The 21,741-nt window shown below is 40.3% G+C and overlaps 1 protein-coding gene across 1 annotated transcript in view; it reads right to left on the bottom strand.

The window, feature by feature from the left end:
• The window catches only part of LOC104251905 (netrin-4), a 50,937-nt gene that overhangs the window by 24,669 nt on the left and 4,527 nt on the right, over window positions 1–21,741 (bottom strand). The window contains exons 2-3 of the mRNA XM_009818263.2: window positions 18,782–19,323; window positions 6,476–6,739 (exon numbers count right to left, since the gene is read on the bottom strand). Of these exons, the coding sequence (XP_009816565.2) occupies window positions 6,476–6,739; window positions 18,782–19,323 (806 nt within the window). The remainder of the gene's footprint in view (window positions 1–6,475; window positions 6,740–18,781; window positions 19,324–21,741) is intronic.

Genomic DNA, 21,741 nt, shown 5'->3' with positions numbered 1-21,741 from the left:
CAAACCACAGGTTCTCAGTAGAGCTCATGGAGAACCTGCATGGATATCAAGTTAAACACACTGATTATAATCAGAAGAGGGTAGAAGCACAGCCCACACACCCTATGCGCAACAAGCAAATTAAAGATGCGGTATGTCATGGTATATTGTCAAGGTACACCAAAGTAACCAAATCAGCCATCTTTCATAAGATGAAATAGCACTCACAGACCAGTTTAATTTCAGAGCTCAACAGAAGGCGGGGTATGTCCCCTCTAAAAGAGAGCGTGTTGGCCAGTGCAGGTGGATGAGGCTGCACAGCAGCACAAAAGTTCTCCTGCTCTTGCCTTCACTTCAGTGGGCAGTGCTAAGTGGAAAGGCAGGGGATGGACAGAACCTTCTACTAAACCATCTAGGAATGGTTCCTGGAACCATTTTAGACCTAACATTACCTGAACCTTACCTGAATGTCAATTCAGAACTGGGCGAACTGTTGCTTACATGTGTCCCTGCTATTCCAGCTGAAATGGCTGTAATGCAAGGTAGTGCTGATTCTGTTGGGAGGGGAGGACAAACTTGTTAAAGTTGGAGTCTAGCATCGAAGAGCCACCAAAACCAGAAATATTCACAGAAACTATGGAGAGGAATCCAGATTACAGAGCCTAAATCTGTACTGAACAGGACTCTGAAACTTTTAAGATCAGGACTACTACTGCAGGTTTTGTGCAATTCTAGGAGATAACTGTTGTAGCATCTGAGTCAAAACTATAAGAAACCTAACCAGAATTAATACATTTTTTGAAAGGAAACAGCCCAGACACAAACCCACAGGTGTGCTTGAATTTGGAGGATACAATATATCTAAAATAAAGAGGGAATATGTACCATATTTTCTCTGGGATTCAAATTTTTAACAACTCAGAAGGACGGGGGTGTTGATTTTTGGGTTGGCCAAGAACCAATTCCTGGCAGTCATGGAGGCATTAATTTAATGTGCCAGTCTTCTTCACAGTAACTCTGAAACAGCAAGAGAAGCATGGAATGTAAAGGAAAGCTCTTTTTAAGATTTATTTAGGTATCCTTCAGCTAAAATTTCTGGTGACTTTTGTGAGAATGTGATAAAATAGGATCTTCTGGATGTGACCTACAAGACAAGTCTAAATATCCTTTTCTAACTTCTATTGTTTCAGAACTTAACTGTCATTTAGTCACAGTTTTGAAGCACATCTTGCCCTAGGAAACTCGGAACTCACTGAAACTATCCACTAAAATTAAAGAGAACCTTTCCATGATGCTCCCCTGTCAGCTTCTTTGTCATCTCTGAACACAAATATCTGAAACGTTCTCATCCACCTGCATGTTCCCAGAAGGATTCCTGTGAAATGCTTTGGTTCACTGTGGATAGCAAAGGTGTCAGCAACACCACTTTCTTTTCATGTAGTTCATGTAGTTCATGACTACTTTTTGCTCCATAATGTGTATGATCTTCTTCTATGTTTTCAGATCATTATGGGCAGAGCTTGAAGTCCACATTCAGTTTTCATTTTTGGAAAAAATCAGCACAGGGATCTGTTTCTAGAATTTATTCTGACGTGATCTAGAAGCTCTTGTAATTTTTTTTTTTAAACATTCCTGATGCTACTGACATAGTTGATCTACACAGGGTAACTTTTTCTGAAACAAAAAATACTCTTTGAGTTGCCAGCTACAACAGAGAGCACCTCCTGCATCTCTGAGTGCTGGATATCATACAGACTGGCACAGCTTGGATCAGATAATGTGAAAACTTAGCTGGGGATTATCAGTAGAACTGCACAAGATATTTGAAGAAGAGGTAATATTTGCAAGGGATACAACAGCCAAGTCACCTAGAAAATTGCCGTAGAAAAACAAGTTTTACCTTATGTAACCTCCATTATGCCAAACAAGGAATCTTACTTAGGACCAGATCCTGCTCCCTTTGAAGTAAGTGGAAAACTTTCCATTTGCTTCATTGTGGAGGATCAGACCCCCAGGGAGTCTAGTTTGTCTCTGTAAACAGGATAAAGAAGCAAAAGAAACATCTGAGGCAACTTGTAAGAATTTCCTGGCAGTGTAGGTACCAATAATTAACAAGTAAAAAAACCCTAATGCTTTATACAAAAACATTTTAATCCATATTCGCTTTCCTCTGTCCATACTTACTTCTCATGGACTAGAAAGAGAATTGTGAAATGTTTGGCAAACAGAAAGGACTTTGGTCTAGATTCTGTGTTCTGTCCATGTGCGCTTTCTGCTTTGTAAACTTTGTTCTGGAAGCACCCCTGGACTCAGCTAAAATGTGTCATCAAAGCAGATCCAAAACCTGACAGCTCTTACTAACTTTGCTGGAGCTTAATAAATAAATACTTTACTGTACAGCAACACATAACTTTGTACATCCTGCAACAGCAATACCTGGGACAGTATTACGTTCCTTTGCATCCAATGATAGAAGACGACTAGATGTACTCAGGTGGCCAGGTCCTGGCAGTTGTCTCCCTTATAACAGCTTACTAATGCCCTCCATTTAAAAGAAAATGCTTCTCTGTAGTTTCTGCAGCAAAACACAATCTCAATAATTTCCCTCACTGACAAAGGAGCTACTTGTAAGAGTTCGAATAACACAGGACATGAAATTCAGAAAGGAGAATTTTGTCCTCAGCTATCATAAGAAGCTATTGAAGTTGGGTATGACATGTCTGTGTCTCTTTTTTTCAGTCTGAGGAAAGGAAATAGAAAACAAGATAACATTACTGTCAATAGCAACAAACCCCAAATTCAAGATATGTTTGTCCAGAAGTTTCTTGCCTGTTGTTTACAGCTCCCATCTTCATTTCTCGAAGTTTTTCTCCTGTCTGACATGATATTCTCAGTAGTTAATAAGGGAAGTGTGATCTAGATAAATTGTGTTGAGGTGGGTGCATGGCTTGTTCCAAAAAAAAGCCACATTGTAAGAGTAATTACTACTGGTTTGCTGCCAAAATAAGAAGTCAAAGGACATTTCCACTGGATCCTATGGAAGTCTGCTGTGAACCTTGCTGTACTCAGGATTTTCACAAATGACTTATGACCAGAGAGAATATGCACGAAACTATCTAGGATTTCAAGCTATGAGGAATGATGTACCATTTGAAGGTCAGTTTTACAATTTGCAGTTTTCTTGTATCCATTCGTTTCTACAACACTGTAGCATCTGTGACATTGCTTCTCATAGAGCTGCATTTGTTATTGGCAGCCTCAGTGGAGAAGCCAGAAGCTGAATGGGTTGTCATGACTGAACTGACAGATCCACAGATAAATTGATCATTGACAGATCATCTAGTAGTCATAGATCATCTAGTCCCTCCAAAATGGTGTTGAAAAGTGTTGGTTCAAAAGTGTCAAGAAATTTGCTTTAGTTCTCTCCATTATTTAGCCTCCATATAGTATCAGTCTAGCAGTGCTAGAAGTATTACAAATGGAACAGATTTCTTTCAAGATTAAGAAGAGCAGACTTAAAAGTTCGCCCAATTATGTCTCTTCCAAGACCTAAGTGCAGAATGATCTCAGTTTTTGGGCCTATCCCATGGCAAACAATTACAGTTGTTTTCTACATGGACTTGCTTTTGTTTTTGTTAACTACAGGAAATAAATACATTGTAGGAGGACTACTCTGAACTCTTAAGAGACTGAAACTCCTATTACTTAAGCCTTTCTGTGGAGGTCTGTATTTTTCCAGCATTTTATTTAATTACTTGACAGCAACTCAGGAAACATGAAGCTGCTGTGCCTTCATGCTGTGGTATCACCCTCACTAGCCACATTAAAAACTATGTGTCTTGAGACTTGCTCTGCCCATGTGTTCATTAAATATTAAATGTGGCCAGTGGAAGGAATCAGATTATTTCTGGACATGCAGTGTTTGTTTCTAACATCTCTTTTTCCCATCCAGTTTTAGCCACCATGTGACTGAAAGTAGAGCACCTTCCCTGTCTCTGCCAAGAAATTGCAAGATGACAAAGATTTTTGTTGCAATGTAGTCTGGCTGATATGAAATGTATCATTGGTGTTCATTACTCGACAACAAAGACCTTTTCCTTCTGCATGTAAGCAAGGAGATTACCATATTCTAAGATGCGAAGTTATACACTTACATAAACTCCCTCATGCTAGCTACGTAAAGCAAATCCTGAGATCTGTACCTATGTGAACTCTCCCTTCACCACTACAATATCATCATTGGTAAGTATTAGATAACATGTAAAAGGCTCTCCAGGAGTGGATTTTCATTGCATATTTGAGAAAGAGCTAGGGTGTAATGACTAAAGCACAGAAAAGAGGAGCAAAATAGCATGATCATCTTTACTCCAGACTTGTATGACCTGGGAGTAGAATTTTAAATTAAAAATTAAACCACCTAAGGTTTCACACTTCGCTGATTAGTACAAAAAACCGAAAACTAAGAAAGGATACCATAAGAAACTTCCAGTCATATCTGCAGAATGAGGATCAACTGCTTTCCATGATCATTGGGGGAGGGGGGACAAGAAGGCATCACCTTAATTTACAGCAGAGATTATTTAGGCAGGCACTAAAGAAGAGCTTTCAAAATGTCAAAATGGGAAAAACTACTGAGGGTTGCTATTGAATCTCCTTCATCAGAGATTTTCAAAAACTAGTTCAACAAGCATTCACTAGTGAATGGCTTAGGTATGCTTGATCATACCTTTATACAAGGACTCAGACCAGCTCACTTATGGTCTTTTCCAGCCCTCATCTAGGATTCTGGAGGTGGTTCAAGCTCTGGAAGGCTTTTCTACTTCTCTCACTGCTGCGTTTGAATCCCTACTTAGGCAAAGACTTGCTAATATCTGTGCCTGTGCGAATGACATGATTCATCCACCCTCCTGTCTCCTGGGACATGAGTCACTCATGAAGTGCATTTCATCAAAACTATTTCACCTTCTGCCCCATGAAGTCATCGATGGCACAAAAAGATTCTATTCCCTTGGGACTAGTGGGGAAAAAAAATCCAGTCGTAGTTTATAATGGTTATGCCAGTAATATACACAATGTTGTGTTTTCCTTTTCTGATGGGCAGAGTGTTTATTCTTCTACCAGCTGTATTCATTTAGCATGCTATTCATCTATTTGTTTCCACTGTGTATATTTAACAGTTTGCAATAGGGAGGATGCACTCTTTAAACAGCTTTTCTCCACACAGTTATATATTAAGTGAGTCTATAGTTATTGTTAATTCAATCTGATAATATCACCTAGTGCTAGAATACTTAGCTGAATCTTAGTTTTATACCTCAGATGGAACTGATTCAGAAATGATTTTGCAAACATTGTGAAACTCATACAGTCCTAATTACCTTACAATATCTACCTCTGAACCTAGAACAGTTGAAAGGAAGACAAAGAATACACATTCCAGAAGAAAATAAACCAAAATGTCAAGTGTACCATATACCTAAAGGGACAGAAATTAGCTGAGGATGTATTTCTTGAGTCTATTATGTCAGAGTGCACCAGGGACTAAAGTTCTAAGGGTTATTTTGGTTTTCAAAACCAATTACAGAGAGAGACGGCCTTCTGGAACCAGTGTAGCCATTGACTAGTTTAAAGTGGCTTGAATTCTGTCTGTGAGGTATATGTTTAGATGTACCTAGATATTTGGTTAGCATTATATCCCTGTGAATGTTATTACAGTTATTCTATATAATACTTGCAGCCAAATCAAAAAGGAGACAGCAGTCATTCCCCCTGAATCACAACTTCTGAGTAGGCATAAAACCACAACTCATATCTGCACATCCAGGGTCAAATGCAGATAAAAGACTGAACAGGGAGGGGCTAGTCATAGTACTATAGAATAATATTCCTACAAGGTTTGGCTTTTAAAATAAAATATTCTAACTTATTTTAAGCTGAATGGGTAAAAGAGGGGGGGAGTGGAAATTATTTTCACATCCTGAACACTGCTATCTATGTAATGAAAGTAACAAAAACACAGAAGGCTGAAAACCTAAAAGTAAAGTCTGAAACCCTAAGTATGACAGAACTGCTCATGTCTCACAAACTCAGAAAATCTGAGATTCGAGATTTGACGCTGAAATTCTGGTCAGGGCAGTCTTTGCATCAAAGAGATTAATTCAGTTCTGTGCAGGCATACAGGTAGGAGATTTCATTCACTATATTTCAGGTTGGATCTCTGTTCCAATTACAAAGCCCCTTCACAATTTATAGGTATTTTGAGGTCCAGAGTTTTTAGAAGGACCCACCTCTAGCAATGCATATGGACCTGCAGCAAGGGTTATAGGAAAAATTTTCCCAGAGTGGTATAGATTTCACTAATGTGGATTGACAGTGCTGCCCTTTTTTAGATAGGCTTAGGGAGGCTTGGACAGGATCATATACAAAATGTACAGTTAGGCTGAGAAAGCACAAGCAGGTAACAAGTCTAGTAAGTTACTGAATGTCTAGAACTCACCACGTTCTCCATGACCCCCGTCCTGTTGGCAAGCTCACATTCCTCTGCATGCCCATTGCAAAAGCAGCTTCCCCGGATGATCAGGTCGTAAATAGCATAGTGGGCAAATCTCTGAGGTTTCTCTACCAATCCTGAACCATGGCATGGACATTCCTGTCTTTTTAACAAAAGGAGGCGGAGGTTGGTGAGTTTCAGCAGATCTTGAGCCTCAGGACTATAGGGGTCTTCGATCTTGTTAGCCGGACTTAAGGCACGATAAATCACCTGAAATACAGAAGATGCATATCCAAGAACAGATATAGGACTCTGCATACACAGCAAACATCCCAAGATGATGTTCAGGAAAAAGTAATAGTTCCTATTTAGAAGACTCTGCATAAGCAGTTGTGGGGCTGTGACTGATCCCAGAACATCACAGCTGAGTTACCATCAGCTGGCCAAGCCACAGCAAGTGACCGTGTACCTGCTTTCATCCTGTCTCAGATGTGAGATAGGAAATGCCTTAGTTTAAACATCTCTTCCTGGGGTTACTGAGCCCAGTCACTTCTTGCAGTTCAGCCAATATGTGGTAACTTGTCCAAGCACTGGTTACTTCCTTGTGTTTCTGAGCCAAGTGACAACAGTGTCACTCAGAGAAATCCAAGGTTTATTGGCATAAATGCAGTATTAATGCCATCCATATTTCTCAAAGCATTTTAGGAACATGGCTTTAGCATGAGTTCTAGAGTCAGGTAAACTAAGGCACTAAGGGGATCTGTGAAAGAAGTGGAAACTGTGATCAGACTTTTGGCTTGGTCACTTGAACTACGTGCTAGAAAACACAGCTTGGCTTAGGGTGAGTAAGCATTGAGAGAACCCTGTCTTCAAAGCCAGCCAGTTTATTCATTAGGATAAGAGAAGTAGCTACACTGCAGTGAGCTCACAGGGCCAAAGGCACTTTGTGCCTACTGGCTGTCTGCAGGTTGTTACTCTTTTGTCACAGCTTTTATGCTGTTTGATAGTTTTCCAGAGCAGCAACAGTTTGGGTTTGAGTGTCACAGTTCTAATTTGGTGTTTAACAGTGACTAAAGGGACATGTATTTTAGCTCATGCACCGCTCTACCCTTCTGTATCTCTCAGGGTGTGTTTGTTTCTGTTGCTTTTGGGGAGAGGTTGACAACGGAGGGCTGCACCACAGTCCATGCCAGTGAACTAGAGAGCTGGTTGCATTTGTTCCCAGGCTTAGGTGTCCTCTATGGATATGCTAACTCCAATTTGAGAGCTATTTTCTCCTCTGGTTGAGTTTTTCCATCATAGCAGAGGGACTTGCCCTCAGGGTTCTTTGGCCCTGCTTTATAAGTGGTGACAGTGTCTGTCTGACTAACTCCATTAGCAGAGTGAAAGCTTTGTTTCCATAGGGATTCCCTCTTTCTCTCTCTCTGTGTTTTTCTTTTTATTTCTTTCTAGTGAACCAACCAATTTAAATACTTGCAGCATGTAAAATACTTTTGCTCCTTTTTGCTTGCAGGAGCCAGAAAAGAGCTTGTGGTATGTGCCTGGAAGATAGTTCTGTTGCATGTTGATGGCACATGGGGAGATAAACCCCCTTAAACTAACAGAATCAGCTACCAGGCTCCGCACAGAGCTACACCTGGCAGTACCACAGCAAAGGCAGTGGTACATTTCCCACCTGTCAGCAGCATTTTCTATTTGGTTAGCTCTGTTCTTTTTTCTTTTAAATTCTTTCTCTTATACTGTCAGCTACTCACAAAGCTGCAAACAGCCCTGTTTGGTGAGATCAAAGGTGCCCATATTTCCTTGTTTGATAGAACTATGGGCAGATTGCCCAGGCTGTGCAATGCAGGTGCCTACATTCCCCTGACCAATGAAGCCATGACAAAATAGCCCAGGCCTTTCCACCCCAGTGTCTACATTCCCCTGGTCAATGGAACCATAAGCAAATGGCCCATTCTGTTTTGTCCAGGTGCCCAGCATTCCCCTTATTTATGGATTCACAGGACAAAGACCAAATCTCCTCTGTCCAGTTCCCCTAATCCAGGATGGTCTAATCTTTTTAATGGAAACCAGTTTTATGAACCCTCTCTCCTTCTTCCCAGTCCCCTGTGGACCACACAGAGGTGGAGTGGTTTCTCAGAGTCCTGAGTACCTGGTCATGTACAGACACACACATCTTCCTCCCACATGGTCACTTAATCTAAGACCAAGGCAGTGAACTGGATAGAATTGTTCTGCAGAGCCTCCTAAGCTCAGAGATCTCAAAGCAGGGTTAAAAACTAACTACTGAGATATTAATGGTTAAAAGTCCTTGTGAAATTGTTTTAAATTGGCATAAAACAGAGAAACCAAGGGTAAAGCAGTCTGTTCAGTTACTGGTTTTTATAAGCTCTATTCTCACACTTAGCTTTCTTGTCTATGACTTCTCTAATATATATGCTTACTAAAAATAGTATCTCCTTTCAGGATAGCTCTCCAGAGGATACCTAACAGATCACTGGCTTGAGAACATAAATGCTAGAGGTACTTTGCTCCAGGACAAGACATCTGAAAACAAGGTAATCAATATGTCATTAGCTTCTGCAAGATCTGCACTGGTCCTGCCAGTGACCTCCTTATACAAGGCTGGGCAAGAGGCTTAATGTCCCTGTGCCCCAGAGATCCCAGTTGTGAACAGCTATGGATCTCCTCATAGGAGACAGAAAGGAAGGGTGAATGAGGTGAAGAACAAGAGTTTTTACTGGGCCTTTCTGAAAGAAATTACTAGATAATGGCCAAAGTGTTTCTTTTTACTCTATGTCTCTGGCATTATACTTCTGCTTGATGACAATAGTCTTGCATTGTGCTGTGTTAACTGTGAAGGAAATCTTGTGTATTGTATTGCACTACTAGAAACCTATTTTGTATACAGTATGGTAAGTTTAAAGAGATCGATTCATTTTTCGGGATCTCCAGTCAATTATGCATCCTCCCCATGTCTTAACTGGCATCCAGATAGCACTGAGTTCTTTAGGCAAAAGAACAGCTCTTGGGTGCTCTTCTCTAAGCATAGGGCCATTTGCTTTCACGAAGCTGTATTGGTTTTTGTTTCTTTGCTTGACAGCTTGGAAAAAGGTTGGATTCCCTGTGGGTTTATTCTTTTGCAAATATTTTCATTTCTGGCCTTGCACCTCTTGAGAGGAGTTGCTTTGGCATTTTCCATATCCCCTTAGAACTCTGAACATTATTTGTGAGTAGAGATGTTAATAGCTTGGATGCCCCATAGGGATTGTGGCATCCTTTTAAGAAAAAACAGTATTCCATTCCAGTTGAGGTACAAGAGTTTGCTTGTATGATTAATTCATGACACGCTTCTGTCTGGAATAAGCTCAGTGGTGAGACTGGATTTGTTTGTCCTTATCTCTCCCAAGGCAAGACCTGTTAAGTGTTAAAGATCTGATTTGGGTGACATAGGACTAGCGAAGTCTTCTGGGAGTGGCATTTATATGTTCTTGGATTCAACAACCACTAAGGAATTAGTCTTCCTTAACTTTGTAAAAATCAAAGACATTGAGGACTTACTTAAAGACGTTTTGTATCAGCAGAGTAAAAGCAGATATATTGTGCCAATATAAGTAAGTTTAGGTGAGCTGCATTTTGCACAGAGGTAACACAGTTTTATTTTGTATTTAAATCAGTTTAGCAGCATTCTTTCATATATGCATAAAACTGGAAAATGGAATTTTCCTCTCTATTCCCTTCTGGAGGACACATTCTCCTTGAAATATTGGTGGTTAAAACCCTTGAGCACAAGGAAGAGTATAATGTAATCACCATCTCTTGGCTCATTTTCAATATTTGATTGGATGTTTCTTCTCACATTAAAGTGCCAGTATTAGATGTTCCTTAACATATGTGTTGCCTACTGTCAAGAGCAATATGTTACAATCTGTAAGTTATACTTATTAGTCTACTATGTGTATTGATTCAAATAATTGTAGAATGGGATGAATTTTTAAAACAGCTCTGGTATCTCACCTTACATGCCCTGAATTATTTTTCCATAAATGCATAATTTAACTAAAAAAAAACCCCAAACCAAACCACTAAACTTTTTTCTGTACTAAAAATACATGATTATATTTTAAATGAATGTATTTGGGTTTATGGTTCCCTAAGAAAAAATTAATCCTAAATTAGGAGACAGATTGGTGGTGGTTGTATATATGGGTTGATAATCTTATATGGTACAGGGAAGAATTTTAGTTCTGTAAAAAAAGAAGAGATGCCAGATATTTTTTGCAGAAAGGCAGAAATATGATTAATTTTTCATTTTGCAGAGATACTGTGCAAATTTGCAGGTTTCCATTATATTCATATAAAAAGACATGAAGAGAGTGTAATGAAAAAGAAGCGTGTTCTTATAATTAAGATGCAAGCTCTGAAAAGAGCTTCCCATGATGTTCATCATAGAACTATTTCTCATCTAATTCAATCTCTATCTGGTATCAAGCTCTGTGGAAGCTCTGTTCTTTTTTTGCTGTGACAGGCTGCTCTGAAATGTCCCAGTCATTTCTCTAAACATCAATGTGCAGCTTTCATAAAAGTAGCATATGCACAGCTGCAGAAGAAAATCTGATGGTGATTAAGTCTGCTAAGGGACACCCTAGAAATCTTTCCCCTTCCATTGACTTGGGTGGAAGTTGAGGGTATTCAGCACCCCTATAGTCTCTATCCTTTGTGGAAATACATCCTAGATCCCGAGTTTCCCTTATAATCAGGAGCTGACGCTGGAGCTGAATGCTGAGTAGGACATTCATGCTTATCTGCGTATCTGCTATCAAGCGCATATTTGTCATTCTCATTTTCAAAAGTCAATCAGCTGTGCCTCAAAAAGATGGTCACTACCCTGTCCTTTCCTGACCTTTCTAAGATCAAGGAAGTTTGGAGAATGCTCTAAGTGTGCAAAGCTAAAAAAGGTAGCCACTGTTAGAGGATTGGTTTTGCGGTACACAAGTTGGCACAGCTTCACAGGAGGTGATGTTTTATCGCCAATCAAGAGATCATCTTCATTCCAGAGACAGTGTCTCAGATTTTTGATTTCTTGCCATATGTTTTGCTTCTCCATTCTTGATGCAGATAATTCTGTTTTCTTAACCTGATCTTCCAGCCAGTATTAGTCAGAAAAGATGTGGACACAACAAAGGTTCCCCCTTGCAAGCTCATAGCCTAAGGTCAAGGAATATGAGTCATAAATGGAGGGCAGTGCCAATGCATGGCTTCCTACAAAAGAAGATCCTTGTGCAGAACAAGAATTTGATCTTACAAATCATCCTTAAGCTATGTTGATCATGTTGCACACAATCAGGTTAATGAGATCAGAAATGTCTGTGTGCTTATACTAGGCCCATCAGAAGGAAGCTGCAATAAAAACTCTCATCAGCCCTAAATCCTCTTCATTAAGAGATTTTCATGTGAGTGGATTTTGTTCTTAAAGGAATAGTAAACAATTGTCTCTGTATTTTTCCTACCCAGTGGCAAATATCCTCTGATCTATTTGATGAAGTCCCTTGACTAAAATTAATTCTTCCATCTTGTGGTACAGTAGTCTTTACTAAGAAGTAGTCTTTTTCCTGTTTCGAAATACTGTTCAGAGCACAAAGAAAGTCTGTCTGTTCTCTTAGCTATTATAAGGCCCATTCTAATGATTCATGGAATAGTGTTTTTTAGTCAAGATCCACTGCTTTTCTGTCCTTCTGGAGAATAAAACTTAGAAGCCAGTATAGAATATAATAGTCTGTTAAAGAAATAATTGTGCTTTTGATTTTTTAAATTTCTCTGATCTGGGTAAACTCAGCTACTACCAAGACAGTGGCATCTTGAATTCATTCTGTGTTTTCCAAAACAGAAAGGGTCAATGTCCCTTCAATTTGCTTTTGCTTTGAGGTTATTCCAGTAATTTAGTCAGTGTGGCATTAATATTAATATTGGCATTGCTGCCAATATGATGATGGGGAAAGACTGCAAAATTGAAGTCAGAGGCAAACAGATCTGAGGAACCATGCAGACTTTTTATCTTCCTCAAACAAAATGTATTCTGTAGGTTAAAGTTATCCGTAGATGTAAATCTCTACATCTTTGTAGAAAGGCAAGGTTTGTAGTGAGAAACAGTATCTTCTATCAAGCCAGGTAATGTAGTTGGAGTATAAAATCTAGACTATTGGGCACAAAAACCTTCAGCTTGCAGTCTGGATACAGGGAATGGACAAAATTCTTTCCATTCTACGTAGCACCACCCTACGTGGGGATGTGAGAACATTTCCATGTTCGCACAAAGTGCAGTGTCCTTTTCCATTATGAGGAATGATACTTGCTCTGAAATGGCAAAGGGCAGCACAAAGAGTTCTGTGATGCAGACAGCCCAACTGGGAACTGAATTGAGAACAAGAAGACCTATTTCACTCTGTCTGCTGAATTGTCAGGGAAAGTTAAAACAACTCATCACTATCAGTGTCAACCAACGTCAAGCAAGCTTTATTCTCATGGGAGAGCATCCATTTCTTGTAAGTGGAGGCACTTATATCTCTAGGTCTTGGCTGAAATCTTACACATGAACAGACTTAGCTAAGTGTATAGTCTCACCATGACAGTGATGTGTGGACAACTGTAGAGCAAACAGTTAAGTGTTCTTTTGCCTGGAGTTTGAAAATTACAACAATGAATCTCTACGATTCATAGCGTTTAGACAACTCTCTTCACAGCTGAGACTTGAAAAAAAAGTCATGGCTGCAACTCCATTAAGGGTTTATAAAACAGGGTGAGAAGAAAAAATTATTTGATATCTGCTGCCTTGTATGTTCAGGAAATGCAGAAGCAAGGCTCAAAAAATCCTACTGTGTCTTTCTGTCTGATTTATAAGGTTCCAAATATCTCTGAAATGGCTCATTACAAACCAGGTCAGAGTAGGACACTTAGTGCCTTCCTGAAGTTCATTTGCCAGCGATGGGAATGCTGGACTGGTCTGGTCAGTTCAAATTCCCTTCGAAGACAAATCCTTGAGCCCCTTAATTCTTCCTCCAGGGAAGCAGGGCCTGGCAGTGCTATCCACTTGTTTACACTGCTGGTGTTAACTGCTTCCTCTCAACTTGCCTCTGCATTCTATCTCCTCTACAGTTCAAGTTAAATGAAATGCTGAACAGACAGCCCTAGTCATAACATTCGGGCACTTACCTTCACTAGTGACTAATCCCTCCTGGAATCCTTTCCGGCTAGAAGTCAGAATAACCCAAGCATCATGCAACTTTGAGAGGCCAGTCCTGATGACTGTTGGAGAATTCACTGCAGTGCAAGACCCTGCCCTTGCATCTTAGCTACTAGGAATTCAACCTTGTGATGTGCTGAGCACGTTTGTTTTCAGTGACCCCACTGCCATATGAGATGAGACCTTTAAGAAGCCACTGAAGCCTCAGTGGTGACCTCTTGAATTATTGATGTTGCCACTTAATGAGGTATGGGGTGGGGGCGGGGGTGAATCCTCCTTTGTCAAAAGGTTTGGCATAAATACAGTACAAGAAAAGCCTGAGAAAAGACAGCAAAAAATGTAGGTCCTTGGAACAGGATCACATACATTCGGCATAAAGCCCTGTCCCTGGCCTGGTTTGGTGTCTGTGTGCAAATCGTCCCCCTCTGCCATAACTATTGCTCAAGGAGTCCCTGTAGATGGAGACAGGCAGCAGAGGTCTTCAGTGTCGGTGCAGAGGAAAAGGCCTTCCACAGTGTTGACTGTGGCTTCTGTCTGAACAACCTGGTGGCTTTTGAAGCAGACAGAACTACATCCCATCACAACATGTCTTGATCTGGCATTCACAGAGTGTGTTTAGAAGAGTGATTATAAAGTCTTTCAGCTACAAAGCGAGTCCACTTATCTTTGACAAAAGGCACTGCTGGGGACTTCTGTCCCTAAAGAGGTCACCACAGGATACAAAACAGAGAATGAACAGGTCGTCTGCACAAGGCACACTTAACATGTTGCCATAGAAACCAGTTACTTAATTCAGGCATATACAATTCTTCCAGCCCCCAGTGAATTCCAGTAATGGGTTTATTATATCACACTTCATTGGTGTCATCTGTCACACAGACATTCACATAAATGAACCAGCCTTTGATTCAAAACTCCCTTCCACTAGCTAGACCCAATAGGGGAAGGGTCTTCTTTTGGGTCTGGTGGTTATAAGCAGGTCAGTGTTCTACCCCACTTTGCATGCTAATGTCTTCCTTTCATGCAAACATCATCTCCGATGGAGAAGAACATTTGTTTTCATTTCCCAGTATTCCAGTTTATTAAAAACGTGCTCTTAATCTCTCAGATCCTTGAGTGCACATGCTGTCAGGATGCAGGTTGAAACATTTCAGTCCCTGTTTCCCCCATATGATGTTTGAACTCTAAGTCATACTAATGTCTGATGAAATGTTGTGGTAATTTCTCCTTTTGTTTGGGCCAGAGTTTTGATTTACATTAGCTGACCTGAAGGCTCATTTTAGGCTCCATGACTATATAGTACAGTGTTTTTAAATTAGAAAAACAGATGGATGAACAAGTAGGTAAAAAAGGTCTCAGTTGATGCATAAGACTCCATACAAGCATTGCCTGTAGATGCACTTACAGTAGATGAACAGACCTTAAAAAGGTGGGGTTGGTTTTAGTTCATGATGTTATGTTGGAAGTTGGTGTACTGAAGCTGATGAGCATAGCAGTAACCATTCTCCCTTAAGAATAGTTGAGAATGTTCTCCCTTAAGAATAGGATAAAGATTAGAAGCACTTCTTTTCCATTTAATAGGTAATTTCTTACAGTGATACAAGTCAACAGGCAAAACATAAGGTACGTAACAGGCCAGTCAGGACTTAAGACATGCTAGTGGAGGATTTTCACTGGAAAGCGTTTATAAGCATGTAAGCTAGGTGTTGATTTTGTGGTGCTTCATATGAAGCAAATAATGTGTAGGCAATTGCCAGTGAATAAATTGCTCTGCCTCCTAGACCAGAAATCATCAATAGAGCAAGTTTATTGCCAGAAGACTTAAGATGGGGGGACCTAGGATCTCATGTAGATAGTTTCTATCTGCAGAAGCACTCTGGATCTGAAGAGGAGCAAGGGATTTAGTAAATGCTGGAGTAAAAGAAAACCGCAAAAGTGACATTAGGAAATAATCTGCTTGCATTTCTACAGGACTTGTTCCCCAATGCATGACACCTTCTGTCTCAGCTGTACCTTATCTGAGATGGAATGGAGATCTGTGACCCTGTCAGAGGTGAAAGATAAGGGATAATCTACAAGAGACAAGGGATACACCTTAACTTAGTGATACATTATGTTCTGTTGTGACATTGTCACATCACTCACCCAAATGTCTTTTGCTTCCATTCTAGTCTCCTAGTTTCTCTTCTGCCAAGTTTCCCGTCCTGGTCCCAGGAAAAGCCTCTTTCAGTGGTCTTGGAGGATCACCAGGGCGTGCTGACTCAGGGAGATGCATTGCAGTTTATAGATGTATGTAAGCTACTGCAGCTCTACCACCTTCTCCTCACAGCTACATTCTCAGTTCTGGAAGCCAGTTGACCTGACATCTTGTTTCATGATGTGTCCCACATGGGTTTTAAACCTAAGTGTTCTTAGTAAGCCATCTCTTTTTTTGGTTCCTTTTGCGCCCTGTTAAAAAGGAATTTGTGCCTGTCTTTTCTCCAAGTGAATAGGACAACGCCCAAGAAAAACATGAGTGTCATGCAGTTGAAATTACTTCAACCCCCTCAGCAGAGAAAACTGGCATTTATCTCAGAGCATTAATTAGCATTTAAGTTGGAACGGTTTTGATAATTTCAGAAATATTGTCAGCTTGTGATGTGAGCTCCTCAGCAATCCAAGGCTTAGTCAGAATCAGTAATTGGATAGGTCAGAGTGGAGGTGAAAAAGAAGCAGAGAACACTGCAGAAAGTAGTGGTGGGGATTCAGCCAGCTTCCTTCCAAGTCAGTTGTGAGTCAGTGCTTGAGGGGATGCCCTGGTGACATTTGTGACATCTTTAAAATACAGTGTAAAATTGCACTTCTGAGATGCGTGGGCAAAGCTCCTGTGAGACTTGTAGTAAGAATAGCAGTGTTACTCAGCCAAATCTGATCAGGTATCACTTTAAATAACTACACTCTGCCTTCCTTTATTTTCATTCACAAAAGAATTTGCTGTGTCATATCGCTGACCCGAAAAGCCTGATGCTTTTGCACCCTTCCCATAGTGGCATTTCATGGATTGATTAAGAGGTCTCTGTAAAGTCTGTCCAGAACTTCAGAATCCTTTTGGGTTAATGTGCTGTGAAACAGTATTTGTCTTGTTCTCTGCTAAGTTGCCATACAGATTCCTGTGTGCTGCTTTAAAGCTTCAGCTCTCCGTCCTGTGGACGAAGTGACCTCTGTATGTATTTCAATTCATGTAACAGTTTGTGAAAGTATTTGGGATCTGCAAGGGTATGACCAGTAAATATATGACTGTTCTTACTATTACATTGTTTTCTAACATCTACTGCCACAGTGTAGATTGATTAAGCATACACATATTCATTTCAGTGTAGTTGCTGCCCAAGTTGACAGAATCATTTTGACACTTGTAATCACAAAGGCTGTGTGTTGGATGAATGTTTTATTATTTGAGTTTCTGCCATCCACTTCTCAGATTTGTTGTAGCAGCAACACATGATCTTAATGATATTCCCCAAGGTTAAGTAAGCACAAAAGTCAACATCGTGCAGGGCAACAGGGGATACTGTACTAGAGAAGGAAGAGTTGTTTTATATTTAAGGCCAAGGCATTTACCTCAGACCCTGTATTCTGTTCCTTACTCAACCAGAATTGTCCTATTTTACCATGAAACACTTCACCCTTCTGTGCTGCTCTTTCCCCATCTGTGAAACGGCAACAGGACCCTTATATATGTGCTGAAGATCATTAAATGCATATTGCAAAGTACTTCCAGATTTTTTATTAGAAGGCACACAAGAGTGGAAAATTATATTAGTTGCCTAGATTCTGTATTGACGTGGCAAACTGTAATCTCTCTACAGAAGACATTTTGTTGTATTGGACTTAAATGTATCATGATAACTGACAGCAGAATTACTACTCCGGGAACAAGACAGTTTAGTAGTCAGATGATCTGCTCCAGATTTCTAATATGCAGAGACGTTTCCCAGCCTGTTGCACAAAGATGAACTCAGTCTCTCCTTACTGCTGTTTTCCTGTCTCAGGTATAGTACACTGGTTTCTTTTTTGTCAAGTGCATTTTGAAGTGCACTGCTGAAACCACTGTGTTTTTTGAAGCCTATCTGGACCATTCACCTCACACCTGAGCTTAATTTGCAGCAAAGTATTACTGTCAAACCTGCATGATCACTTCCAGACAGGGAAACCAAGAGGATTGTGACTTCTTTAAGGAAGAGAGAAGGAAGTGAAAGGACCCCAGCCAATTGTGACTATAGGAATGTCTTATAGTCTCCGTTCGTGCCTCTATGTCTCCTATAATATTTACCGTCTTTCCCATCTAAACTGTTTCAAGATTGATGAATGAAAAGGGTTATAATTAAATTACGTATCTGAGTACTAAGCAGTCGTTAATGTTCTTGTCAGAGGAATTTATCAGAGCAATTGTACATTTATTTTAAAAGAAAGCCTTCTGCATATGTTTAATAGCACATAGAATATTCATACCAAGGGAGGGCCTTTTTCCACTGTTGAATAGTGAAACCTGGCTGCTCACTTCCACTTCCTGTTTCTGAACTGTTTCATTTCTGGAGCCTATGGCTTGATACAATCAGAGCGGTCACCCCCAGCAAGAAAAGTTACTTAGGGAAAGGATGATGTATTTAAAAGTCATCCAATCATCTAGGACTCTTTATACAGAGAAGAAAAAGAAAGATCATGCAGTTCATGTCATCCTGAAGTAGGGAAACAGTTCGGATAAATCAGACTCTACAAATGTGTATTTACCTATGTCTATTTTGTTGGAATTCTAGTTCAGTTATTGGCATCTCCAATGTAAAATTAGGCAATGTTAATCCTATCCTGTGCAACTCTCGTAAAAGAAATTTGTTAAAGCATTTCTATTCATTTTCATTGATATATAATTTCTCTTCTTCTTCCCATTTGTTTTCTTAATACAAAGCCTTTGGGGATGGGCTACCTTTCTTAATTTATATGCACAATATCTCTTTGAGCACATACTCTCTGATTTTTAGCCAGTCTTCAGCTGTTTGACATTAAACTTAGTCCAAACCTCAGTTATTGCTTACCTCTCCTCTGGTGCAGGGCACTGCATCTGAATACCTGGAAGTGCACATGGAGCCCTCCTCAACGAGGTCATCCTGGAGCCCAAAAGTTGCTGTACAGTTGACAGAGAAATACTTGTAGGGCCTCCAAGTCTGCCCATAGTCCTGGGATCTTTCCAACACCATTGCAGCTGGGCGAGGTGACTTGAACACAGCAATGACATGGGTCAGGTAGAATTCTGTTTCAAAGTCCAGTCTGATTTCTTCCCTGTGTACCCCTTGGGCAGACTGCCACCAGGACATGGGGTTTGCAAAGAAATCGTCTGTCATGTCAGCAGGGAGATGGGAGTTATCACGCTGGTTGGCATTGCATTTGGTGCAGCGAGGCTGCCCACAGCCCTGGGAGACCTGATGGAAGAGATTCTGGTCTGGGTAGAAGCAGTACAGTTCTGTACTGTTCTGGCCACATGTGGTGAGAGTGACTGGTGTCCTCCCTGCTGCAAGGTTTCCCACCGGAGGGTTGCAGGAACGTCCATTACAGCGGAAGGCTCGTAGCCTCATGGGATCTGAAAGACAGGCAAAATAAACACAACTATGTAGAATTTCTCAAATAGTTCTCAGGCTGTAACACAGGTGACCATGCAAATGTTTGGAGTCCTCATCTGGGGACTGACATCCACGAGGACTCCTTCTAAGAATTGCTACTTCATCTTTTCACACAAAGTTTGGAGGGAGTTTCTCAATAAATCTAATCCTTGCTTTTGGTGCCTAACTCAGAAACTGAGGTCTTTAGAAAACTCATGCTTATGGCGCTTTACTTTGATTTCTGTTGAAAATGCAGTTGCGTTGGTCTACTGAATTTTGCGTTTAACCACAGAAATCTTGTGTTTTCTTACTTTCACGCTAGTAAAGCTCTGTATCTGAGGACTGAATCTATTCAATGCATTTATTTTCATTGTTATCAGAAAGCAAAGTCAAACTGTACTATACACTGTAGATACATTAAGAAAAGAGATGATTCCTGCCCAGCAAATTACAGACACTAATTACAAACACATAAGGAAAGCATGTATTTCTATAGTTATGCATTACTGGCATAATTTTGAGGACTGTTGAGTTTCTACTGCTCCTGTTGAGATCAGCTGGAGTCATTAATACTTAGCAGAGCTGAAAATCAAGTCTCTCTTGTTTAAATACCTTGTCATGGAGGTAGGTGACTATATTCTGTTTGTCAAGTTTGCAAATACTGGCAAATTTTTTGTTTCTTCAATGTATATATCTACTTATTTCTAAATTAGGAAAAGGTAGGGATAACTACAAAGTCTTAATGTTGTTTGGAAATCAGCAGTGTCTCGTGATACTGGAATTAAAGGTCATTCCAAAACCTTATTACCATCCTGGAGAAAACTGCTTTTCTAATGACATACAATGTCCTCTTTGCAACATAACAGTCTAGAAGGAGTTAAAAACTGACCTTGCAAGGTCATAAATCTAATCCAAGAGGTCACAAGTCAGATGACTGGATGTCAGTCCTACAGGAAATGACCATTCCAATGAAACATAGGATGACCATAAACCCTGGGTAATCTAGGAGCAGTTCAAAGGTCAGCTGTTAGTTCAACATTTTAGGTCAAATTTTAAAATCCCTACTCAGTTTATATTCAGCCTTTCCTCAGGCAAAATTAGTTTTAAAATCAACTTAGGTCAAAGGAAAGACTCTCTAATTCAGCCTTATAAAAATACTCAAATCATAAATGTAGTTGGAGGAAACTGATGTCCCTCTTTCCAAAAGGAACATTTAAGGTGAAAAAATGTGTCCAGTGTGTATGGTTTTACCTCTGAGTTTCTTCTGTCCTTAGTTGCTTAGTGACATTTCTGCACAGGCCAGAAGAGAAAGGTCAGAGAGGGACATTGTTTTGGAAAACACCTCATGCATTTTGCTTCCCAAGATTAGGACACAAAATGAAGTTGCTGTATGTCCACTGAATCCCATTGACCAATGGTGTATGCCATTTTAGCTTACATACAGTATAAGGTAGTCTTAAACTTCAGATAGCAAGGAAACAGATGATCCAGAAATGCTCTTGACTACTCTTGGAAATAGGTGGAAGCCACCTTCAAAGGAACTTGGACTTGTGTTTGCCTTACAGACATTGTATGTTTGCCTTACAGACATTGTAAGCAGCAGCCTCAAGGAAAGAGGGGATGTCTGGAGACACAGTAGGTTTCCTCCTGGTGGAGGTTGTCTTCCACCAGTGGATGCAATGGGCTGGCCAAGATTTTTTTTGGGATCCCAGTGAAGTCCTAGGAGACTGCCAGAGCTTAGAGAGCAGCAGTGCCTGAATTATATGTGCACATAATAGTCCTTGGATCAAAGGAATGAAAGCTGCCTCTCCTCAGTCCCACCACCACTCCCTGTGCAAGCACAGAGATGAATTTTCATGAGAGAGGAGGAGTTGCAGAAGTCAGTTGGAGAGGAAAGGAGAGAAGATGGGGACGTTTGGCTCTATCAGTTCTGTTCTTTGCTCCCCAACTTCAACTGAGCAGGCGATTCTTATCACTACTGGAGGTCCTCCACCAAGCCCTCACACCATCCAGGCTGCTTGATGACCATTTCAATGTATTTTCTTTCTGATTATGAACTTCTTATTCCATCTGAGCCTAGGACATTTACAGGGGAACACCAGGAGCTTCAGAGATTTTGTCTGGGAGGTTCCTTGCAATTAATTTCTCTGAGTCTTTTTGTCCTGAGAAAGGACTCAGTTTTCCACAAAAGTTGTTTAGAGCTTCCTCCTTTTTGCAGAGCATCTGAAATTCCAAATTTTTGTCTGCTCCGGAGGGTGAATTTCACTGAGTCATGCAGAATTCTTGAAATAAAGATAAATCTATCCTTGCAGGTCAGCAAAAATACAGTGAGCTACAACGGCATGCCTCAAGAATGTCTTTGCACGTGACATTTAGGTTCATGTCCAAGCTATTTGGTA

Source organism: Gavia stellata, chromosome 12 (genome assembly GCF_030936135.1).
Source record: "Gavia stellata isolate bGavSte3 chromosome 12, bGavSte3.hap2, whole genome shotgun sequence".
Classification (NCBI taxonomy): domain Eukaryota; kingdom Metazoa; phylum Chordata; class Aves; order Gaviiformes; family Gaviidae; genus Gavia; species Gavia stellata.
The sequence above is the reverse complement of the archived record's forward strand: the minus strand, read 5'-3'. Positions and strand labels throughout refer to the sequence as shown.